This window comes from Phycodurus eques, chromosome 17, assembly GCF_024500275.1.
Source record: "Phycodurus eques isolate BA_2022a chromosome 17, UOR_Pequ_1.1, whole genome shotgun sequence".
Taxonomy (NCBI): domain Eukaryota; kingdom Metazoa; phylum Chordata; class Actinopteri; order Syngnathiformes; family Syngnathidae; genus Phycodurus; species Phycodurus eques.
The window spans coordinates 4,680,316-4,702,722 of record NC_084541.1 but is presented as its reverse complement, the minus strand read 5'-3'; the positions used below and the strand labels follow the sequence as shown (position 1 = coordinate 4,702,722).

The 22,407-nt window shown below is 44.8% G+C and overlaps 1 protein-coding gene across 1 annotated transcript in view; it reads left to right on the top strand.

The window, feature by feature from the left end:
* LOC133416450 (HMG box transcription factor BBX) overlaps positions 1–22,407 on the top strand; it is a 164,574-nt gene that overhangs the window by 73,749 nt on the left and 68,418 nt on the right. Inside the window, 2 exon segments of the mRNA XM_061703352.1 lie at positions 11,439–11,513; positions 18,268–18,348. Coding sequence (XP_061559336.1) covers positions 11,439–11,513; positions 18,268–18,348 — 156 coding nt within the window.

Sequence of the window (22,407 nt, the reverse complement as noted above, 5' to 3'; positions counted from 1 at the left end):
ATAGACTAAAATGAACATTTGACTCGGGGTTCTTTATAACCAGTATCAGTATCAAACCTATGAACTGAAAGGCAATGTGTGTGGAACTAACCCAATTGACTTAATATTCATTAATTAATGTTGCAACTAAAAGATAAATATAGCATTGTTAAAATTGTTATTTAGGACTGTTTTATCACGTCAAATGGTTAATATGTGCAAGTTTTAACTTGACTTCCTGTTTTAAGCTTGTAGCCTTTTATTTTGAAGGGATATGCACCGGAATTCAGCATTTTGGCACGAAAAGTAATTTCTACTTTGAGTCACATTATCGTCAAGTAACAGTACTCTTACTTGAGTACAATATTTGGCTATTATACACACCTCTGGAGCGGACATCCTCTATTGGTACTCTTACATTTAAGCAACATTTTTTGCTCATCAGATCAGCCAGTGTCGCACTGGTCTTTCGTATTTTTGTGTTGCGGTTGTGGCCCCAGCAGAACCGCAAAGCACACGTAAAATTGGCGACAAGAACTGATCTGCTAGAACATTTTGTATTAATTAGGAAATGCGCCTACATTTATCGAATTAGTTTACAAATGTTAACGTTACATGTATTAAGCGACGGAGCGATGTTAGGGGTTATGTCACAACACAGAATGAACTAACGGCAAATTCAGAAATGGCCCAAAAAAAAAAGATTTCAAATTTTCCTGGAGGATGCATTTGGGATTAGCCTCTGAAGTTGGTAATAGTGAAAAATAATGTGAAACAGACAATGATTTTTATCTATTCTTTTCCAGAATGAGAGTGCTTAAAGAGGTGGATGCTATTCATATGGCACAGCTTGAAGCCTGGCTCAAATTGGAGGCCAAAACAAAAGAGCAAAGAAATTAGGCAAATTTAATTTTAATCTTAAATATGTACATCAACATGTACTTGAGCGGTGTAAATGAATGATTTTCTGCTTGAAGTCTTCCAGATTTCTTGGTTTATGTTAAAATCTCAAAGATTCTCTGCGGGGGCCTGGGGATCCCCCCAGACACACCCTACAATGTTTTTTTATTTTTACATTATTTTTTTTTTTTTTGGGTCTGTCACCTTTATCATGCCTTTGGTGTTTGCATGTCTGAAAGTTGCTACGGTGAAGTTTAAGATCAGTGTTAAGCCTTTTTTTTCTGGCATTGGCTCTTACGTTGGTTAGAAGACCAAATTAAACGCTAAAAACCATCATTGCAAAAGTGCAACTAACCTTTTACTTTGTTAGTGTTCTCAATGTTGACATAGACGTATTTTATTGTTTCACTCAACCAGGTGACTGAGAGTTGACTTCACTGAAGCTCCGCGCGGTGTAGGCTGAGGCTCGGAGCGCGTCAGACGCTACACAACGTGAAATCCAAGTGGTGCACTGACACGACTGGTCATTAATTTGAACAAGGTTAAGACATACTTTTGTTTGCCGCCGCCACTGTTGGGCACAAGCACGTCTTCGTGCGCGTTCTTCTTCGTTACACTCTTCTTCGGGGTCGGCGGACTCGGCATCGAAACTGGGAACCGAAATCTTTAAATTTGAAAAGAGTCCAGTTTTCGATTCTTGATGCCCAACCCTACTCAGCCGTGACTTCCTTATCTCCCTATGGACATTGTTTGCTGGCAACATACCAGCAGACATATCCCAGCTGAGCTCCAGAGACTTGACACGAAAAGCAGGAATCAATATCGGAAAAGAGGAAGAAGAGTTAGACTCTGACACGCCTCGGGCTCTTCAGACATCCTCCCCTATCCTGCTACCAAGTGTCAAATGACAGTTGTGATTCGTGATCACACACACCGCACATTGAGCAATTGGATATATGGACGCCGTGAACGGCGAGGTTGTATTGCCGTTTTATGCTGCACATATACAGTATATTTTACTTGATCACTTTCATTAAACCATAAAAAGAGAGATTAATAGTTGGAAGAAGCAGGTTGCTACAGAAACAGGAGGTGACGTAATAGGCTGTTTTGTACTCCTTGAGCGCTGGCAGCTAGATCCCGTCACAGGAGTTGACGAGACTAGAAAAAACACTTCCGCTGTTAAAAGGTAATGGTACTTCTACTCCGTTACAATCATCTAAATGTCGCTTGCTACTTTTATTTATCAGTTCTTGCTTATTTATCAACTATTTAGTGCGCGAGACTACAACTTCAACATCCCCATTGGGCGCTTACGTTCAGGCAACATTTTTGCTCATCAGATCAACCAGTGTCGTATTTGTTGCACTGGTCTTTTATATTTTTGCGTTCAGGTGCTGCGGGTCGTGGCCCTGGTTGTGGTCCCAGCGGAACCGCGAAGCACACGTAACATCGGCGACAAGAGTTGATCTGCTAGTACAGCTTGTATTAATTAGGAAATGCGCCTACAATTATCTAATTAGTTTACGGATGTTAATGTTAAATATATTAAGCAACGGAGCAATGTTAGGGATTATGTCACAACACGGAATGAACTAACTTCAAATTCAGAAATGGCCAATAAAAACAGAAAGATATTGTACTTAATATTTTCCTGGCGGATGCATTTGGGATTAGCTTTTGAAGTTGGTAATACTAAAAAATGAAGTGAAACAGACAAGGATTTTAGTCCATTCTTTTCCAGAATGAGAGTGCTTAAAGAGGAGGATGTTGTTAATGTGACACAGCTTGAGGCAGGCATGAGGTGCAGGTGGAGATGGGCCGGCCTCAAGTTGGAGGCCAGAACAAAAAAAGCAAAGAAATGAGGCAAATTTAATTTTAATCTTAGATGTGTACATCAACATGTACTGAGCGGTAAAGAAAATTTATTTGACCTTATTGTATTCTTCAATCCTCCAGATTGCTTAATTCATGTTAAAATAAAAAAAACAATTCTCTGTGGGGGCCCGGGGATCCCCCCAGATGCTCCTGAATGAAAATGAACTGACGTTCGAAAACCGTTCATAGGCGCCAGAATGAGCTTGTTCTCAATAATCTTCATCAGGCAGAAATTAACTAACTTCACTTCATGTTTGCGAAATATGAACTAGTTCATGAACTCGTTCAGGTACAAGACTGTTTCCAACTACAGTACTGTAGTTTAAAACATCACCACAGTGAATTATGGGTACACATAATGCTTTTTTGCTGACATTGTTAGTGTGAGGAACAGTGCCAATAGTTCCACAACCCAGGAAAACGCCTGTTCACACCATGTCCACACGAGCTGTTGTTCACGTCACTCAAGTAGGGCATGCCTCAAAGGGATGTGCTTGTGTAGAATGTGAGGATGGTGACTTCAAGTGGTCAAATAAAATACCTGCACCTCTCTAAATTAGTTCCACAAATTGTCATTGCGGCGGCACAGTGGCCGACTGTTTAACACATCCACCTCACAGTTCTGAGGACCCTGGTTCAAATCCAGCCTCACCTGTGTGTAGTTTGCATGTTCTCCCCATGCCAGCTTGGGTTTTCTTCGGGTATTCCGATTTCCCACATCCCAAAAACATGCATGCGAGGTTAATTAAAGACTCTCTTTCCCGTAGGTGTGTGCCCTGCGATTGGCTGGCAACCAGTTCAGGGTGTACCCCACCTCTCGCCCACAGTTAGCTGGGATAGGCTCCAGCATGCCCGCGACCCTAATGAGGGAGGATAATGGATGGATGGAAATTGGCATTGCATTGTATACAGCGGCTGAAATAAGTATTTAACACATCACCATTTTTCTCAAATATATTTCCAAAGGTGCTATTGACAGAAATTTCACCAGATGTTGGGAAAAACCCAAGTAATCTATACATAGAAAGAAAGTAGAACAAATAAGGTAAGAAATTAACTTGTGTGTAATAATGTGAAATGGCACAGGGAAAACGCATTGAACAGGGCAATTGGTATTTATTTAATACTTTGTACAAAAACCTTTGTTTGCAATGACAGCTTCAAGACGCCTCCTGTATATAGAAACATAGTCGCATGCATTGCTCTGGTGTGATTTTGGCCCATCCTTCCACACAAGAAGTCTTCAAATCTTGAAGGTTCCGTGTGCTTCTTTTATGAACCTTTAGTTCCAGTTCTTTCCATAGATTTTTTATTGGATTCAAGTCAGTTGATTGGCTGGGGCATTCGAGCAGCTTTACTTTTTTCTTTGAAACCAATTGAGTTTCCTTAGTAGTATTTTGGATCATTATCCTGATTAAATGTCCAACCTCGTTTCGTTTTCGTCACCCTTGTAGATGGCAGCAAGATTTTTGTCAAGAATGTCTCGCTACATTTGCCCATTCATCCTTGCTTCAATAATGTGAAGTTTACAAGTATCATTTGCTGAAAATCAGGCCCACACCATCATGTTCCCACCTCCAAACTTCACTGTTGGTATGTTGTTTTTAGGGTGATGTGCAGTGCCATTTCTCCACCAAACATGGTGTGCATTATGGCATCCAAACAGTTAAATTTTGCTCTCATTTGACCAGACTATATTCTCCCAGTGTTTAAGCGGCTTGTCCAAATGTTCAGCAAACTTTAAACGAGCTTTGAAATGCTTGGGTCTTGCGTGGTGAGCGTGTATACGGGCCATGACGGTGGAGTGCATTACTCACTGTTTTCCTTGTTCAAGAGTACCTGCTAATTCCAGGGGCCTCATGTACAAAGACGTGGATTTCCTACTGACATGGCGTCCGCTCAAATCCCGAAAATGTCGGAAGCACAAAAATATCCAGATGTATGAATCTGTGCGTACGCATGAATCCAAGCACATTTCCTTCGTACATCCCAATCAACGTAGAATTGACCGCACATGTTGGAGTAGCCGTCTCCTCCCTGTCCACGGCCACATTTAAATATGCAAATCATATTTAAATGAACCCTGCATCTGAGATCCCAATCTCTGCATGAACAGGAAAAAAGAAAATGAGCAAGGTAATGAAGAAAAATATTTTTTCTGAATGTGAAGTTGCTCAATGAAGTGGATGTGCACAAGAAAATCCTCTTTGGTACGCTGTCCTCCGGTGTTAACAACAAGCGAAAGAGGAGTGAATGGGACAGCGTGTGTGCGGCTGTCAATGTTGTGGGGTTGGAACAGCACACACAGTAAACTAAAAAAGAAGTGCTCAGACATAAGGATGGATGTGAAGTGGAGGACAGCTGCCCACCGCCAAAGTGTGGCTAAAACAGGCAGAAGAATCGACGCGGAGGACCTCAATCCGTTTGAGGTGAGAGTCGCTGCAATCATGGGTGACACTGCTCTCTCAGGGGTGGTGGGAGCACATGTGGCTGACTCTGATTACCCCCAAGGTAAATACCATTTATTTCTATAACTCACAAGAAATGTGTTCATACAGTAACCTACACTGAGCCGTATGAGATAAAGGTTCATGCGTAAATGTTGTATGTATGGTATTTTGTAATCTTTTGAAAAACTTTTGACTCCTGTTTGATTACTCAATTTATTATTTTAATACAAAGGAGAGGACACGCAGTCGCAGCCACGCGCGACATGTTCGGGGGATTCGTCCACCGTCCCCGGTGTCTCTGGTGTCACAGACGGGGGAGGATTCCTCCACCGTCCCTGGCATCTCCTCTGGCTTCCCCAGCATCTCTTGACGCAATTACGCTCCAAGAACTGGCTGCTGCTGCGTGCCTGACTGGCTGTGTCCTCACCTGTGCTGTGCTGGAGTTACAAGAAGAGATTGTGAGGGCAATTGGCGGCGTAAAATGATCGCCTTGATCAATTAATAGGTGTCCTCACAAATATCAGTGATTCATTAAATACAGTGGTTAACAAGTGAATTTAGAGTCTTTGCCTCTTTTACATTATTGAAATCAAATGTTGTCGGGCATGAATTGTTCATACGTGCTCACTGTTCATGTGTCTCTGTGCAGGTTTATTATAACAGTTTCCCAGCATCACCTCAAAGGTGTCCCCAAAGCACCAACAGCTGTAGAAATGTGCGTACGTCAACCATGAAGTTGGCGTGAGGCACCGCACGTTTCCACGGTCATTTCACTCTTAATACATCTGAACTTTGCCGTGAAAAAGAACATACGCCACGTTTTGGTGCGTACGCACCTTTTGTACATGAGGCCCCAGGTGTTTTTGAAACTTTCCACAGGTGTTCCTTGGCTCTCGGATAACTTCAGATTTTTCTTTGTTGTCCTCTGTCAGAAATCTTGCGAGGAGCACCTGATCGAGGCAAATTTCTGGTGGTATGATTGCCTGTCCACGAAAAAATTATTAATCTCTTAAAAAAAACAAAACAAAAAAAACAATTAGTGCTTGGAAGCGCCACTACAATATTTATGTGACAGTATTATACCGTGGTCTTGGTATTTTGGTAATCCTGAATATTCCATGGGCATACACACTTAGAACGTCTCAAGTTGTTGCTGTCAAAAAGAAAAAAAAACATTACATTGTCCAAATTAACGTGCAGCACCCTTTGCCGTCAGATTATACACGCAAACATAGCAACCTGACAGTTAGATTTCCTGATAAGTAAATGTGAAGTACTCTGAGGACAGGAATTTTCCATCCATCCATTTTCTTCGGCTTAAACGAGGTCAGGTTGCGGGGCCAGTAGCTTTAGCAGGGAAGCCCTGACTTCCATCTCACCAGCCACTGCATCCAGCTCTTCCGGGGGGATCCCGAGGCGTTCCCAGGCCAGCCGGCAGACGTAGTCTCTCCAGCGTGTCCTGGGTCATCCCCGGGGTCTCCTCCCGGTGGGACATGCCCGGAACACCTCACCAGGGAGGCGTCTCGGAGGCATCCTAATCAGATGCCCGATCCACCGAATCTGGCTTCTCTCAGTGTGGAGGAGCAGCGGCTCTACTCTGACCCCCTCCCGGATGACCGAGCTTGTCACCCTGTCTCAAAGGAAGAGCATGGACACCCTGCGGAGGAGACTCATTTCGGCCACTTGTATCCGGGATCTTGTTCTTTCGGTCAAGACCCACAGCTCGTGACCAGAGATGAGGGTAGGAACGTAGATCGACTGAAAATTGAGAGCTGCGCCTTCTGGGTTAGCTCCTTCTTCACCACAACGGACTGATACAAAGTCCGCATTACTGCAGATGATGGACCAGTCCGCTTGTTGATCTCCCGGTCCATTCTTTCCTCACTCGTGAACAAGACCCCAAGATGCTTGAACTCCTCCACTTGGGGCAGGCTCTCATTCCCGACCTGGAGAGGGCACTCCACCCTTTTCCGACTGAGGGCCATGGTCTCAGATTTGGAGGTGCTGATTTCCATTCCAACCTCTTCACACTCAGCTAAGAACCGCTCCAGTGGGAGTTGGAGATCATGGCTTGATGAAGTCAACAGAACCACATAATCTGCTAAAAGCAGAGATGCAATATTGAGGCCACCAAACTGGACCCTCTCTACACCTCAGCTGTGCCTAGAAATTCTGTCCATAAAAGTTATGAACAGAATCGGTACCAAAGGGCAGCCTTGGCGGCATCCAACCCTCAGCAGAAACAAATCTGAATTACTGCCGGCAGTGCGGACCAAACTCCGACACCAGTTGTACAGGGACTGGACAGCCCGTACCATGGGGTTCGGTACCCCATTCACCCGCCACAGGACTCCCCGACTCCTGAGGCAAGTCCACAAAACACGTCGACTGGTTGGGCGAACTCCCATGCACCCCCGATGACCCTGCCGAGGATGTCGAGGTGGTCCACTGATCCACGGCCAGGACAAAAACCACACTACAATCTGAGAAACAACTTCCTGATTGGCCCCCCTCTCCAGTCTCCAGCAACTCTGAATAGACCTTACCGGGGAGGCTGAGGACTGTGATCCCCCTGTAGTTGGAACACACCCTCTGGTCCCCTTTCTGAAAAAGGAGGGCTACCTAGCATCCTAGTCTGCCGATCCAGAGGCCCTGTCCCCAATGTCCACGTGATGTTACAAAAGTGTGTTAACCAGGACAGCCCCACAACATCAAGAGCCTTTAGGAACTTCGGGTGAATCTCATCCACCCCTCGGGCCTTGCCCCGAAGAAGCTTTTTAACCACCTTGGTGACATCAACCCCAAAGATAGCAGAGCCCGCCTCAGATATCCCAGACCCTTCTTACTCATGGGAAGGCGTGCCAGTTGAATTAAAGGAGGTCTTCAATGTATTCTCCCCACTGACTCACAACCTCCCGAATCGAGGTCAGCACCGCCCCATCCCCACTTTACAAAGTGTTGATGGTTCATTGGTTCCCCCTCCTGAGACGCCAGATGGTGGACCAGAATTTAATTGAAGCTGTCTGGAAGTCGTTCTCCATGGCCTCACCGAACTCCTCCAACGTCCGAGTTTTAGCCTCAGTGACCACCAAAGCTGCATACCCATCAGCCAAAAAGGCTGGATAGGACACCTCCTTCAGCTTGAAAGCATCCCTGCCCACTGTTGTCCACCAACGGGTTTGCTGCCACGACAGGCACCGACCACCTTACAGCCACAGCTCCGCTCGGCTGCTTCAGCAATGGAGGCGCAGAACAGGAGGCTGCCTCTCCTGGGACGTGGGTGAAGTTCTGCCAGAGGTGGGAGTTGAAACTCCTTATGACAGGGGATTCTGCCTGACTTTCCCAGCAGATCTTCACGTATGATACATATGGGCCTGCCAGGTAGGACTGGCATCTTCCCCCACCATTGGAGCCAACACAGCATCAGGTGGTGATCAGTTGACAGATCCGGCCTTGTCTTCACATGTGTGTCCAAGACATGCGGCCGCAAGTCCGATAACACGACCACGACATCGAACTACGGCCAAGGGTATCCGAGTGCCAAGTGCACGTATGGACACACTTATGCTTGAACATGGTGTTTGTTATGGACAATCCGCAATGAGCGGAAAGTCCAATAACAGAACACTGCTTGGGTTCTGATCGGGGTGGGGTGGTCCAAGGACTCCAATCAGAAGAAGAGTAATCACCTTTTATTGTCATGAACATGCATGCATGCACACGAAATTTGTTCTCTGCATTTTACCCATCACAGTGAACCGATACACATGTTAGTGGAACACACTAGAGCAGGGGGCAGCTAAAGCGCCCGGGGAGCATTTCGGGGTATCAGTGTCTTGCTCAAGGACACCACAGCCGTGAGTCCGGGGGATGTTGGCTGATGGTCCAGTCGGGATCTTGAACCTAGATCCCCTACGGTGGCAGGCGATGATCTTAACGATTGGGCCACGGCTGCCCAAAGGTTAACATCCACGGCTCAGGGTGAGTACTCTGAATTGCTGTTTGGTACATCAGCACAAACGACTGTCAGGACCTGTGTCCCCACCCGAAGGTGGAGGGTGCCTATCCTCTCGTCCACTGGGGTGAACCCCAATGTACAGGCGCCGAGCTGGGAGGCAATAAATATACCCATACCTACTCTGCGCCTCTCACCGTGAGCAACTCCAGAGTGGAATAGAGTCAACACCTCTCGAGACGAGTGGTATCAGAGCACAAGCTGTGTGTGGAGGCGAGCCCAACTATATCTAGTCGGAACTTCTCAACCTCACACACCAGCTCGGGTTACTTCCCTGCCAGAGAGGCGACATTCCACATCCCTAAAGCCAGCTTCTGTAGCCGGGGATCGGATCACTGCCCAGCTCACACTGCACCCGACCCCTATGGCCCCTCCCAGAGGTGGTGAGCCCATGGGAAAGGAAAGAAATTAGTGAATTTAAAATAATGAGCGATTTAATCATCTAGTTTATTTGGTGATTACGACACCTTTCATGACTTTGATGCAGCTGAGGAATTTTGGGGGAAAATGAATAGACAATTGACATGAATAGTTAACTCCGTAAGATTTAAATCAATTCGGAGAGGAGACCCAGTCAGCAAACTTGCATCGCACTGACGTCAGCCCTTTATCAAATGTTCCATCGCCCTGATGTTGCAGAACATTTCCTCATTGGCAATATGTTGCAGATACAGTGGGTACGGAAAGAATTCAGACCCCCTTAAATTTTTCACTCTGTTATATTGCAGCCATTTGCTAAAATCATTTTTAATTTTTTTCCTCATTAATGTACACACAGCACCCCATATTGACAGAAAAAAACTGAATTGTTGAAATATTTGCAGATGTATTAAAAAAGAAAAACAGAAATATCACACAGCTGTAAGTATTCAGACCCTTTGCTCAGTATTTAGTAGAAGCACCCTTTTGAGCTAATACAGCCATGAGTCTTTTTGGGAATGATGCAGCAGGTTTTTCACCTGGATTTGGTAATCCTCTGCCATTCCTCCTTGCAGATCCTCCCCAGTTCTGTCAGGTTGGATGGTGAACGTTGGTGGACAACCATTTTCAGGTCTCTCCAGAGATGCTCAATTGGGTTTAAGTCAGGGTTCTGGCTGGGCCATTCAAGAATAGTCACGGAGTTGTGAAGCTACCCTGTTGGTATTTTAGCTGTGTGCTTAGGGTCATTGTCTTGTTGGAACGTGAACCTTCGGCCCAGTATGAGGTCCTGAGCACTCTGGAGAAGGTTTTCGTCCAGGATATCCTTGTACTTGCATTCATCTTTCCTTGGATTGCAACCAGTCGTTCTTTCCCTGCAGCAGAAAAACACCCCCACCAGACCGTTTGGGGGCATGCGGGAGGGCGGTTCTTTGAAAACGGACACACAAACTTTGAGCTTTAAGTGTATAGATTTATTATATTGTTCATTTATGTAATGCATTTATATATGTGTGTTTTTGTGTGCGTGTGTGAGACCGCCGCGCCCCCTCCCCACCCCCGCTAATTGTTCCTCGGATTTTACTTTACTTTTTCCATTTCACAGCCCTGCTCCAAATAACTGAAGATGACTTGCTCTTTCCAACTACACTTACCGAAGCAGATACTGCACCAAGCTTACTTTCTGCACTCATCTTTCTTTTTAGTACTTTTCCTGCTGCGGGCGTATGGTTTATGTGTGTCTGGCCTGCCCTCCAACAGATGATTGTCATTGGCAGGCTTTAGTTGTCGATCAATGCAAAACTTGAAAGGGGGTATGTGGTTGGTTGGCCTGAAAAATACACACAGTTGGTGTGATATCGTTTTTCATTTTATATATATATATATATATATATATATATATATATATATATATATATATATATGTGTGTAATATAATATAATATAATATATTGAATGTTCATATCTAGATAAATATACATATATATAAATATATAAATACATATAATAACGATAAATCGCCCAGCCCTGGTAGGAAGTCAGTTTCAAGCCCGATTGCAAGTCGGCCAACTAATTTTAGAATCAGATCTAACCTTGAGTGTGGTCAAACGTCGTTAGCCGTACAGTGGGATATGAGGAAAAATTGGCAGTTCCCCACAGGTTTCGCTGGACCTTTCAAACCTGTTGAGGGCTCCACTCGATGCTTTTATTTTCATTGCAGAATGGTGAAGCAGCCTATTTAATTTAATCAAAGATTTTGGCATTGTTTTATAATGTAACCCCAGTATCTCTCTCTCCAGAGTCTTTTGACCACGAAACCAAGTTTACCTGATACAGACACGGAAGGGAGGCCCTTTCCAGATGAAAAAGAGCAGGTATGTTCTTAATCTGAGTCATTCTGTTGTAGTCTTCATGTTTAAGAAAAATTAGTAATTCAGACAAAAAGAAGAAACAAAAGTATAGAACTTGGTTAAACAGACACAGTAACTCGACGACAAGGTACAACGAACTGGCGACGAGAAAGAATGAAACACGAGGTTAAATGCAAGGGGTAATTTGGGTGAATGAGGCACAGGTGGTGAAGATGCTCTCAGGAGCAAGTGTGTGTGAAACAGGGGGAAGACAAAAAACGGAACACACACCCATGACAGGAATGAAGATAAGCCGAAGAAAGAAAGAATATACAGTGGGTACGGAAAGTATTCAGACCCCATTAAATTTGTCACTCTTTGTTATATTGCAGCCATTTGCTAAAATCATTAAGTTAATTTTTTCCCTCATTAATGTACACACAGCACCCCATATTGACAGAAAAAAACTGAATTGTTGAAAATATTGCAAATTTATTAAAAAGGAAAAACTGAAATATCACACATCCATAAGTATTCAAAGACCATTTGCTCAGTATTTTGTAGAAGCACCCTTTTGAGCGGATACAGCCATGAGTCTTTTGGGGAATGATGCAACAAGTTTTTCACACCTGGATTTGGGGATCATCTGCCATTCCTCCTTGCAGATCCTCTCCAGTTCTGTCAGGTTGGATGGTGAATGTTGGTGGACAGTCATTTTCAGGTCTCTCCAGAGATGTTCAATTGGGTTGCTGTCAGGGCTCTGGCTGGGCCATTCAAGAAAAGTCACTTAGTTGTTCTGAAGCCGCTCCTTTGTTTTTTTAGCTGTGCACTTAGTGTCATTGTCTTGTTGGAAGGTGAACCTTCGGCCCAGTCTGAGGTCTCGCTACTATATATATATATATATATATATATATATATATATATATATATATATATATATATATATATACACAACCGCAATTCCAATGAAGTTGGGACGTTGTGTTAAACATAAATAAAAACAGAATACAATGATTTGCAAATCATGTTCAACCTATATTTAATTGAATACACAACAAAGACAAGATATTTAATGTTCAAACTGAAAAACTTTATTGTTTTTAGCAAATAATCATTTAACAAGTCATGACCATAGGTGAAGGTAGGAACGTAGATCGACCGGTAAATTGAGAGCTTTGCCTTTCGGCTTAGCTCCTTCTTTACCACAACGGACCGATACAAAGTCCGCATCACTGCAGACGCTGCACCGATCCGCCTGTCGATCTCCCGTTCCATTCTTCCCTCACTCGTGAACAAGACCCCAAGATACTTGAACTCCTCCAATTGGGGCAGGATCTCATACCCGACCTGGAGAGGGCATGCCACCCTTTTCCGACTGAGGACCATGGTCTCAGATTTGGAGGTGCTGATTCTCATCCCAGCCGCTTCACACTCGGCTGCGAACTGCTCCAGTGAGAGTTGGAGGTCACGGCTTGATGAAGCCAACAGAACCACATTATCAGCTCAAAGCAGAGATTCAATACTGAGGCCACCAAACCGGACCCCCTCTACGCGACGACTGCGCCTAGAAATTCTGTCCATAAAAGTTATGAACAGAATCGGTGACAAAGGGCAGTCTTGGCGGAGTACAGCCCTCACCGGGAACAAGTCCGGCTTCTGCCGGTATGCGGACAAAACTCTGACTCCGGTCGTACAGGGACCGAACAGCCCGTATCAGGGGGTTCGGTACCCCATACTCGCGAAGCACCCTCCACAGGACTCCCTGAGGGACACGGTCGAACGCCTTCTCCAAGTCCACAAAACACATGTAAACTGGTTGGGTGAACTCCCATGCACCCTCGAGGACCCTGCAGAGGCTGTAGAGCTGGTCAACTGTTCCACGGCCAGGACGAAAACCACACTGCTCCTCCTGAATCTGAGATTCGACTTCCCGACGGACCCTCCTCTCCAGCACCCCTGAATAGACCTTACCAGGGAGGCTGAGGAGTGTGATCCCCCTGTAGTTGGAACACACCCTCCGGTCCCCCTTCTTAAAAAGGGGGACCACCACCCCAGTCTGCCAGTCCAGAGGTACTGTCCCCGAAGTCCACGCGATGTTGCAGAGGCGTGTCAACCAGGACAGCCCCACAACATCCAGTCTTTAGGAACTCTGGGCGAATCTCATCCACCCCTGGGGCCCTGCCACCGAGGAGCTTTTTAACTACCTCGGTGACCTCAAACCCAGAGATAGGAGAGTCCGCCTCAGAGAACCCACACTCTGTTGGGAAGGCGTATCGGTGGAATTGAGGAGGTCTTCAAAGTATTCTCCCCACCGACTCACAACATCCCGAGTTGAGGTCAGCAGCGCCCCATCCCCACTATACACAGTGATGATGGTGCACTGCTTTCCTCTCCTGAGACGCCGGATGGTGGACCAGAATTTCCTCGAAGCCGTCCGGAAGTCTTTCTCCATGGCCTCACCGAACTCCTCCCATACCCGTGTTTTTGCTTCAGTGACCACCAGAGCTGCATTCCGCTTGGCCAGCCGGTACCCATCAGCTGCCTCAGGAGTCCCACAGGCCAAAAAGGCCAAATAGGACTCCTTCTTCAGCTTAACGGCATCCCTCACCGTTGGTGTCCACCAACGGCCACAGCTCCGGTCGGCTGCCTCAGCAATGGAGGCGCGGAACATGGTCCACTCGGACTCGATGTCCCCCGCCTCCCCCGGAACATGAGCAAAGTTCTGTCAGAGGTGGGAGTTGAAACTCCTTCTGACGGGGGATTCTGCCAGATGTTCCCAGCAGAACCTCACAATACGTTTGGGCCTGCCATGTCGGACCGGCATCTTCCCCCACCATCGGAGCCAACTCACCACCAGGTGGTGATCAGTTGCCAGCTCCGCCTCTCTCTTCACCCGAGTGTCCAAGACATGCGGGCCGCAAGTCCGATGACACGACCACAAAGTCGATCATCGAATTGCGACCTAGGGTGTCCTGGTGCCAAGTGCACGTGTGGACACCCTTATGCTTGAACATGGTGTTCGTTATGGACAATCCGTGACGAGCACAGAAGTCCAATAACAGAACACCGCTCGCGTTCTGACCGGGGGGGCCTTTCCTCCCAATCACGCCCTTCCAGGTCTCACTGTCATTGCCCACGTGAGCATTGAAGTCCCCCAGCAGGACGATGGAGTCCCCTGCAGGAGCGCTCTCCAGCACCCCCTCCAAGGACTCCAAAAAGGGTTGGTACTCTGAACTGCTGTTTGGTGCATAGGCACAAACAACAGTCAGGACCCGTCCCCCCACCCGAAGGCGGAGTGAGGCTACCTTCTCGTCCACCGGGGTGAACCCCAATGTACAGGCGCCGCAGGTGTGGGTAAATATACCCACACCTGCTCGCCGCCTCTCACCGTGGGCAACTCCAGAGTGGAAGAGAGTCAACCCCTCTCGAGAGGACTTCTACCAGAGCCCAAGCTGTGTGGAGGCGAGTCCGACTATATCTCGTCGGAACTTCTTGACCTCACACACCAGCTCGGGCTTCTTCCCTGCCAGAGAGGTGACATTCCACGTCCCTAGAGCCAGCTTCTGTAGCCGGGGATCGGATCGCCAAGGTTCCTGCCTTCGGCCACCGCCCAGCTCACACTGCACCCGACCCCTATGGCCCCTCCCACAGGTGGTGAGCCCATGGGGAGGGGGACCCACGTAACCCTTTCGGGCTGTGGCCGGCCGGGCCCCATGGGTGCAGCCCCAGCCACCAGGTGCTCGCCTTCGAGCCCCACCACCAGGCCTGGATCCAGTGGGGGGCCCCGGTGACCCGCGTCCAGGCAAGGGAAAACGAAGTCCATTGTTTGTCATCATGATTAGGGGTCTTTGAGCCATGCTTTGTCTGGTCCCTCACCTAGGACCTGTTTTTCATTGGTGACTCTGCCAGGGACATAAAGCCCCAGACAACTTGGCTCCTAGGATCACTGGGACACACAAACCCCTCCACCACGACAAGGTGACGGCTCAAGGAGGGGTGTATATATATATATATATATATATATATATATATATATATACACACACACACACACACACACACACACACACACACACATCTGCGATTGGCTGGCAACCAGTTCGGGGTGTACCCCGCCTCCTGCCCGATGATCGCTGGGGTAGGCTCCAGCGCTCCCACGACCCTTGTGAGGAGAAGGGGCTCAGATAATGGATGGATGGGATGGTTATATATACATAGTCGCGAGGGGCCCTCAGGGTGTTCCCCCTCTCTCTCTCTCTCTCTTTGGTCATTGGTACACCGATGTCATATTAAACCATGTGGATTTCCCCCCCCCCCCCCCCCCCTCTCTCTCTCTCTCTCTATATATATATATATATATATATATATATATAAAATTTATATAATATATATTTATATAACTTTTATGGACAGAATTTCTAGGCGCAGTCGTCGCGTAGAGGGGGTCCGGTTTGGTGGCCTCAATATTGAATCTCTGCTTTTAGCTGATAATGTGGTTCTGTTGGCTTCATCAAGCCGTGACCTCCAACTCTCACTGGAGCAGTTCGCAGCCGAGTGTGAAGCGGCTGGGATGAGAATCAGCACCTCCAAATCTGAGACCATGGTCCTCAGTCGGAAAAGGGTGGCATGCCCTCTCCAGGTCGGGTATGAGATCCTGCCGCAATTGGAGGAGTTCAAGTATCTTGGGGTCTTGTTCACGAGTGAGGGAAGAATGGAACGGGAGATCGACAGGCGGATCAGTGCAGCGTCTGCAGTGATGCGGACTTTGTATCGGTCCGTTGTGGTAAAGAAGGAGCTCAGCCGAAAGGCAAAGCTCTCAATTTACCGGTCGATCTACGTTCCTACCTTCACCTATGGTCATGACTTGTTAAATGATTATTTGCTAAAAACAATAAAGTTTTTCAGTTTGAACATTAAATATCTTGTCTTTGTTGTGTATTCAATTAAATATAGGTTGAACATGATTTGCAAATCATTGTATTCTGTTTTTATTTATGTTTAACACAACGTCCCAACTTCATTGGAATTGCGGTTGTGTATATATATATATATATATATATATATATATATATATATATATATATATATATAGTAGCGAGACCTCAGACTGGGCCGAAGGTTCACCTTCCAACAAGACAATGACACTAAGTGCACAGCTAAAAAAACGAAGGAGCGGCTTCAGAACAACTAAGTGACTTTTCTTGAATGGCCCAGCCAGAGCCCTGACAGCAACCCAATTGAACATCTCTGGAGAGACCTGAAAATGACTGTCCACCAACATTCACCATCCAACCTGACAGAACTGGAGAGGATCTGCAAGGAGGAATGGCAGATGATCCCCAAATCCAGGTGTGAAAAACTTGTTGCATCATTCCCCAAAAGACTCATGGCTGTATCCGCTCAAAAGGGTGCTTCTACAAAATACTGAGCAAAGGGTCTTTGAATACTTATGGATGTGTGATATTTCAGTTTTTCCTTTTTAATAAATTTGCAAAATTTTCAACAATTCTGTTTTTTTCTGTCAATATGGGGTGCTGTGTGTACATTAATGAGGGAAAAAAATAACTTAATGATTTTAGCAAATGGCTGCAATATAACAAAGAGTGAAAAATTTAATGGGGTCTGAATACTTTCCGTACCCACTGTATATTCTTTCTTTCTTCGGCTTATCTTCATTCCTGTCATGGGTGTGCGTTCCGTTTTTTGTATATATATATATATATATTTACACACACAGTATGTATCCCATTCTAAATCCATTTGGTTTAATATGAATTTCCTCTCCCTTTTTATATCTTTTCCCTTTCTTCCAGGAGCCTATTTGTGAGGTCACACGCTGATGTTGGACAAGATGGCCTGGTTGACTGTCCACTCAAAATCAACCCAAATGTGTTCTATTGGGTTGATGAGACTGCAGGTTGTTGGAGGCCAGTGAAGTTAATACACACAAAATTCTATCATCCATGTCTTTATGGACCTTGCCTTTTGCACTGGTGCACAGACATGTTGGAACAGGAAGGGGTAATCCCCAACTGTTTGACTGTCCAAAATCTCTTAGAATGCTCAAGCATTCAGAGTTCCTTTCACTGGAGCTCAGGGGCTAATATTTTGGACATTTCCAACTTTGTGGGAACAGTATGGCCCCTTCCTTTTCCAACATGACTGTGCATCAGTGCACAAATCAAGGTTCACAAACATATGGATGAGAGAATTCATGTGGATGCACTCGACTGGCCTGCACAATCCTGACCACAACCCTGTAGAGCACGTTTAGATGAATTAGAGTGGAGACTGAGAGCCAGGCCTTCTCGTCCAACTTCAGTATGTAACCTAACAAATGCGCTTCTGGAAGAATGGTCATAAATTCCCATAAGCACGCTGTTAAAGCTAGTGGAAAGCCTTTCCAGAAAAGTGTAAGATGTTATAATTGCAGAGGGTACACCGATGTCATATTAAACCATGTGGATTAAGAATGGGATCTCACTTAAATTCTGAGTCAAAGCACGTGAGTGAATACTTTTGGCAATATAGTATATATACTCTCCTCGTTGAGCCCACATTAACAAAAAACATCTAAGAATCAAGTAAATAGGTGAGTGCCAATTCGGAAAATTTAGTGCAGAATGATTAAAAATCAAAATAAGTGAAAAAAAGTGGCATTGGCGCATCCCTACAGTTTATGCTTTTGCCAAGTATCCCAGTACTGATGGTTCAGTCATCATTCAATGAGATGATTTGGCATTGAAAATTTTGATTTTATGGTCTTTATGTTTTACAGATTTTGTCTAGTACAATTCCAAACAGAGTTCCTGAAACCACTGACCGCGGGGTAACATCTGCCCTTCCCCGACAGAAAGAGGTATGGCTGAACTTGAATTCTCCATTTGTTACGATTTATGATACCAGCTTTCTTCCAAGATTGCTTATGTTGAACTGAATTAGACTAAACATCAATTTACGGAATATTTGTTTCGGGTCCCAGACCTGCCGTGACTAGTGAAATCTGCGAGTAAGTGACCCCCCATGTTTATATGTCTGTATTAATAGTTTAAACCCTAAATATACCACAAACTAAGATCCCAAAATACCTGACTATCAGTTCAAACTAATCTAACAACATTCGCCTGAAAAAATGCTTTAAAGATTTTTTTCATTAAAAAAAAAAAAAAAATTGTCATCAGTGGATAATAATAATTGATAATAATTATAATAACTCCATCCGTATTGAACTGTAGGAATCAGGACGGATGAGAAGAGAGAGTAATAAGGGACCAACATCTACTAGAAATGTGAATCTAAAGGATCTTACAGAATAAAGCCATTTGTGACGCAGTCTCGGAATCATCCATCCATCCATTTTCTTTTCCGCTTATCCTCACTAGGGTCGCGGGCTGCTGGAGCCTATCCCAGCTATCTTCGGGCGGGAGGCGGGGTACACCCTGAACTGGTCACCAGCCAATCGCAGGGCACATAGAAAACAGAGAACTATTCACACTCACATTCACATATGGATATGATATATCAAACTTTTCATTCAAGGTCCATCGTGGAAGACTTATTTAACTTGAAATGTTATTCGTAATAATTAGACAGTGGAGAGAGCCAAGAGATAAATAGAAGCAAAAGTAACCTCTACCAGATATTTTCAAGAATATCCATCCATCCATCCATTTTCTGAGCCGCTTCTCCTCACTAGGGTCGCGGGCGTTCTGGAGTCTATCCCAGCTATCATCGTGTAGGAGGCGGGGTACACCCTCAACTGGTTGCCAGCCAATCGCAGGGCACATACAAACAAACAACCATTCGCACTCACATTCACACCTATGGGCAATTTAGAGACTTCAATCAACCTACCATGCATGTTTTTTGGGATGTGGGAGGAAACCGGAGTGCCTAGAGAAAACCCATGCAAGCACGGGGAGAACATGCAAACTCCACACAGGCGGGGCCGGGGATTGAACCCCGGTCCTCAGAACTGTGAGGCAGACGCTCTAACCAGTCGTCCACCGTGCCATCTGATTGTGACCAAATGGTTCTATTTTTGACTCGTCTGTCCAGAGAAAGGACTTCCAAAAGGCCTCTGACTTGTCCAAGCATTTTCAAGACAAATATTGCTTTATTATTTAATTTAATTAATTTAATTAAGTCATTGAGTAATATTTTTGTCCAACCGTTTCAGTCGCATACAGTCCCCTCCAAAAGTATTAGAAAGGCAAGGACAATTCCTTTGTTTTTGTTGTATACTGAAGACATTTGGGTTTCAGATCAAAAGTTCAGAATTCCAGCTTTTATTTCATCGTATTTACATTAGGCTTTTCACGATCAGGATTTTTGGGGCCGATCACCGATCAGCGAGTTTAAAAAAACGATAACCAATCACCGATCTGATCACAAGATGGAGCAATGTGTCTATTTACATGTTCATTTACTGTATTTACCTGTGTACTCTATACTGAGTATCTTCAGAAGTATTCTCTATTCTCTAGTCCAGTGATTCCCAACCAGTGTGCCGTGGCACATTTAGTGTGCCATGAGTGATCTTCCGGTGTGCCGTGTGAAATTGTAAAATTTTACTTAACTGCTCAAAAAAATGATTCATTTCAAGAAATATTCAAGAAATAATGTATATTTGTTCGTCTATTTATGCCAGTGAGGCATAGTGACAGACAGAACTAATAAATGTTGTTCTATTAGATGGCAGGAAGTACATACAGTAATTACTGTGTATTTACTTTTTGTGACATTTTTGTTTGTTGGTGTGCCGTGAGATTTTCCAATTGTAAAATATGTGTCCTTCGCTCCATAAAGGTTGGAAACCACTGCTCTAGTCAGATCATATATTCTAATCAGTCAGGTCAAACCAACGTTACATAAATAATCTGTGCGAATTTACTGTAATTGAATTCCCTTATCCATCCATCCATCCATCTATTCTCTGAGCCGCTTATCCTCACAAGGCGGGAGTGCTGGAGCCTATCCCAGCTATCATCGGGCACTTCCTTTATTGTAATTAAATTAGTTCACACACACCAAAACCTTCGAGCGAGAGTTGACATAACACTGGCATGTTTACGGACAATGGTTAGTGCTAGCACTAGCTTGCTAGGCTACATAACGTTTTGTTGCTTGCTTGCGAGCCATATCATATTAAAAGTACCTGAACATACCTCAAGCAATCCTGAAAGGAACGTAATTTCTCGAGCACCGATGACCACCAGCACATGTTTTTTCCCACAATACACACAACGCGATTCATTGTTGTTGTCATCACCATGGTAACGAGTATATCCGGTCACCTTTGAATTGACAAAATAAAGCCCAGATATCGTAAAAGACGGGATGCGGTGGTATCGGAATACGAGTTTTTATTGCAGTAGTCTGACATAGCGCAATTCTGAAAGACCAAATTTGTCTTGTAGTCTGATCCAGGCATTATGTATTCTCTGTCTCAGATGTGCTGACGTTTTTTTTTTTTTTTTAATAACTTTCTTGGCTGTCAGATATTCACAGTAGTACAACCCCAATTCCAATGAAGTTGGGACGTTGTGTTAAACAAATAAAAATAGAATACAATGATTTGCAAATCATGTTCAACCTATATTTAATTGAATACACTACAAAGACAAGACATTTAATGTTCAAACTGATAAACTTTATTGTTTTTAGCAAATAACCATTAACTTAGAATTTTATGGCTGCAACACGTCCCAAAAAACTGGGACAGGGTCATGTTTACCACTGTGTTACATCACCTTTTATTTTAATAACATTCAATAAACGTTTGGGAACTGAGGACACTAATTGTTGAAGCTTTGTAGGTAGAATTCTTTCCCATTCTTGTTTGATGTACAGCTGCTTCAGCTGTTCAACAGTCCGGGGTCTCCGTTGTCGTATTTTACGCTTCATAATGCGCCACACATTTTCAATGGGAGACAGGTCTGAACTGCAGGCAGGCCAGTCTCGTGCCCTGCACTCGTTTACTACAAAGCCACGGTGTTGTAACACGTGCAGAATGTGGTTTGGGATTGTCTTGCTGAAATAAGCAGGGGCGTCCATGAAAAAGACATTGCTTGGATGGCAGCATGTTTATCCAAAACCTGTATGTACCTTTCAGCATTAATGGTGCCTTCACAGATGTGTAAGTTACCCAAGCCATTGACACGAACACAGCCCCATACCATCACAGATACTGGCTTTTGAACTTTGCGTCCATAACAGTCCGGATGGTTCTTTTCCTCTTTGGCCCGGAGGACACGACGTCCACAATTTCCAAAAACAATTTGAAATGTAGACTCGTCGGACCACAGAACACTTTTCCACTTTGCATCAGTCCATCTTAGATGAGCTCGGGCCCAGAGAAGCCGTTGGCGTTTCTGGTTGTTGTTGATAAATGGTAGAGTAGTAGAGTTTCAAGTTACACTTACGGATGTTACGCCGACCTGCATTTACTGACATTGGTTTTATGAAGTGTTCCTGAGACCATGTGGTGATATCCTTTACACATTGATGTCGGTTTTTGATGCAGTGCCACCTGATGGATCGAAGGCCACGTGCATTCAATGTTGGTTTTCGGCATTGCCGCTTACATGCAGTGATTTCTACAGATTCTCTGAACCTTTTGATAATATTATAGACCGTATATGATGAAATCCCTAAATTCCTTGCAATTGTACGTTGAGAACCATTGTCCTTAAACTGTTTGATTATTTTCTCATGTACTTGTTCACAAAGAGGTGAACCTCGCCCCTTCTTTGCTTGTGAATGACTGAGCAATTCAGCAAAGCTCCTTTTATTCCAAATCATGGCACCCACCTGTTCTCAATTAGCCTGTTCACCTGTGAGCATTCCTCAACTGTCAAACTCCACACCACTGTCATCGGCCTCATCAAGGACGGTGATGAGTCTGCATATCGACAGG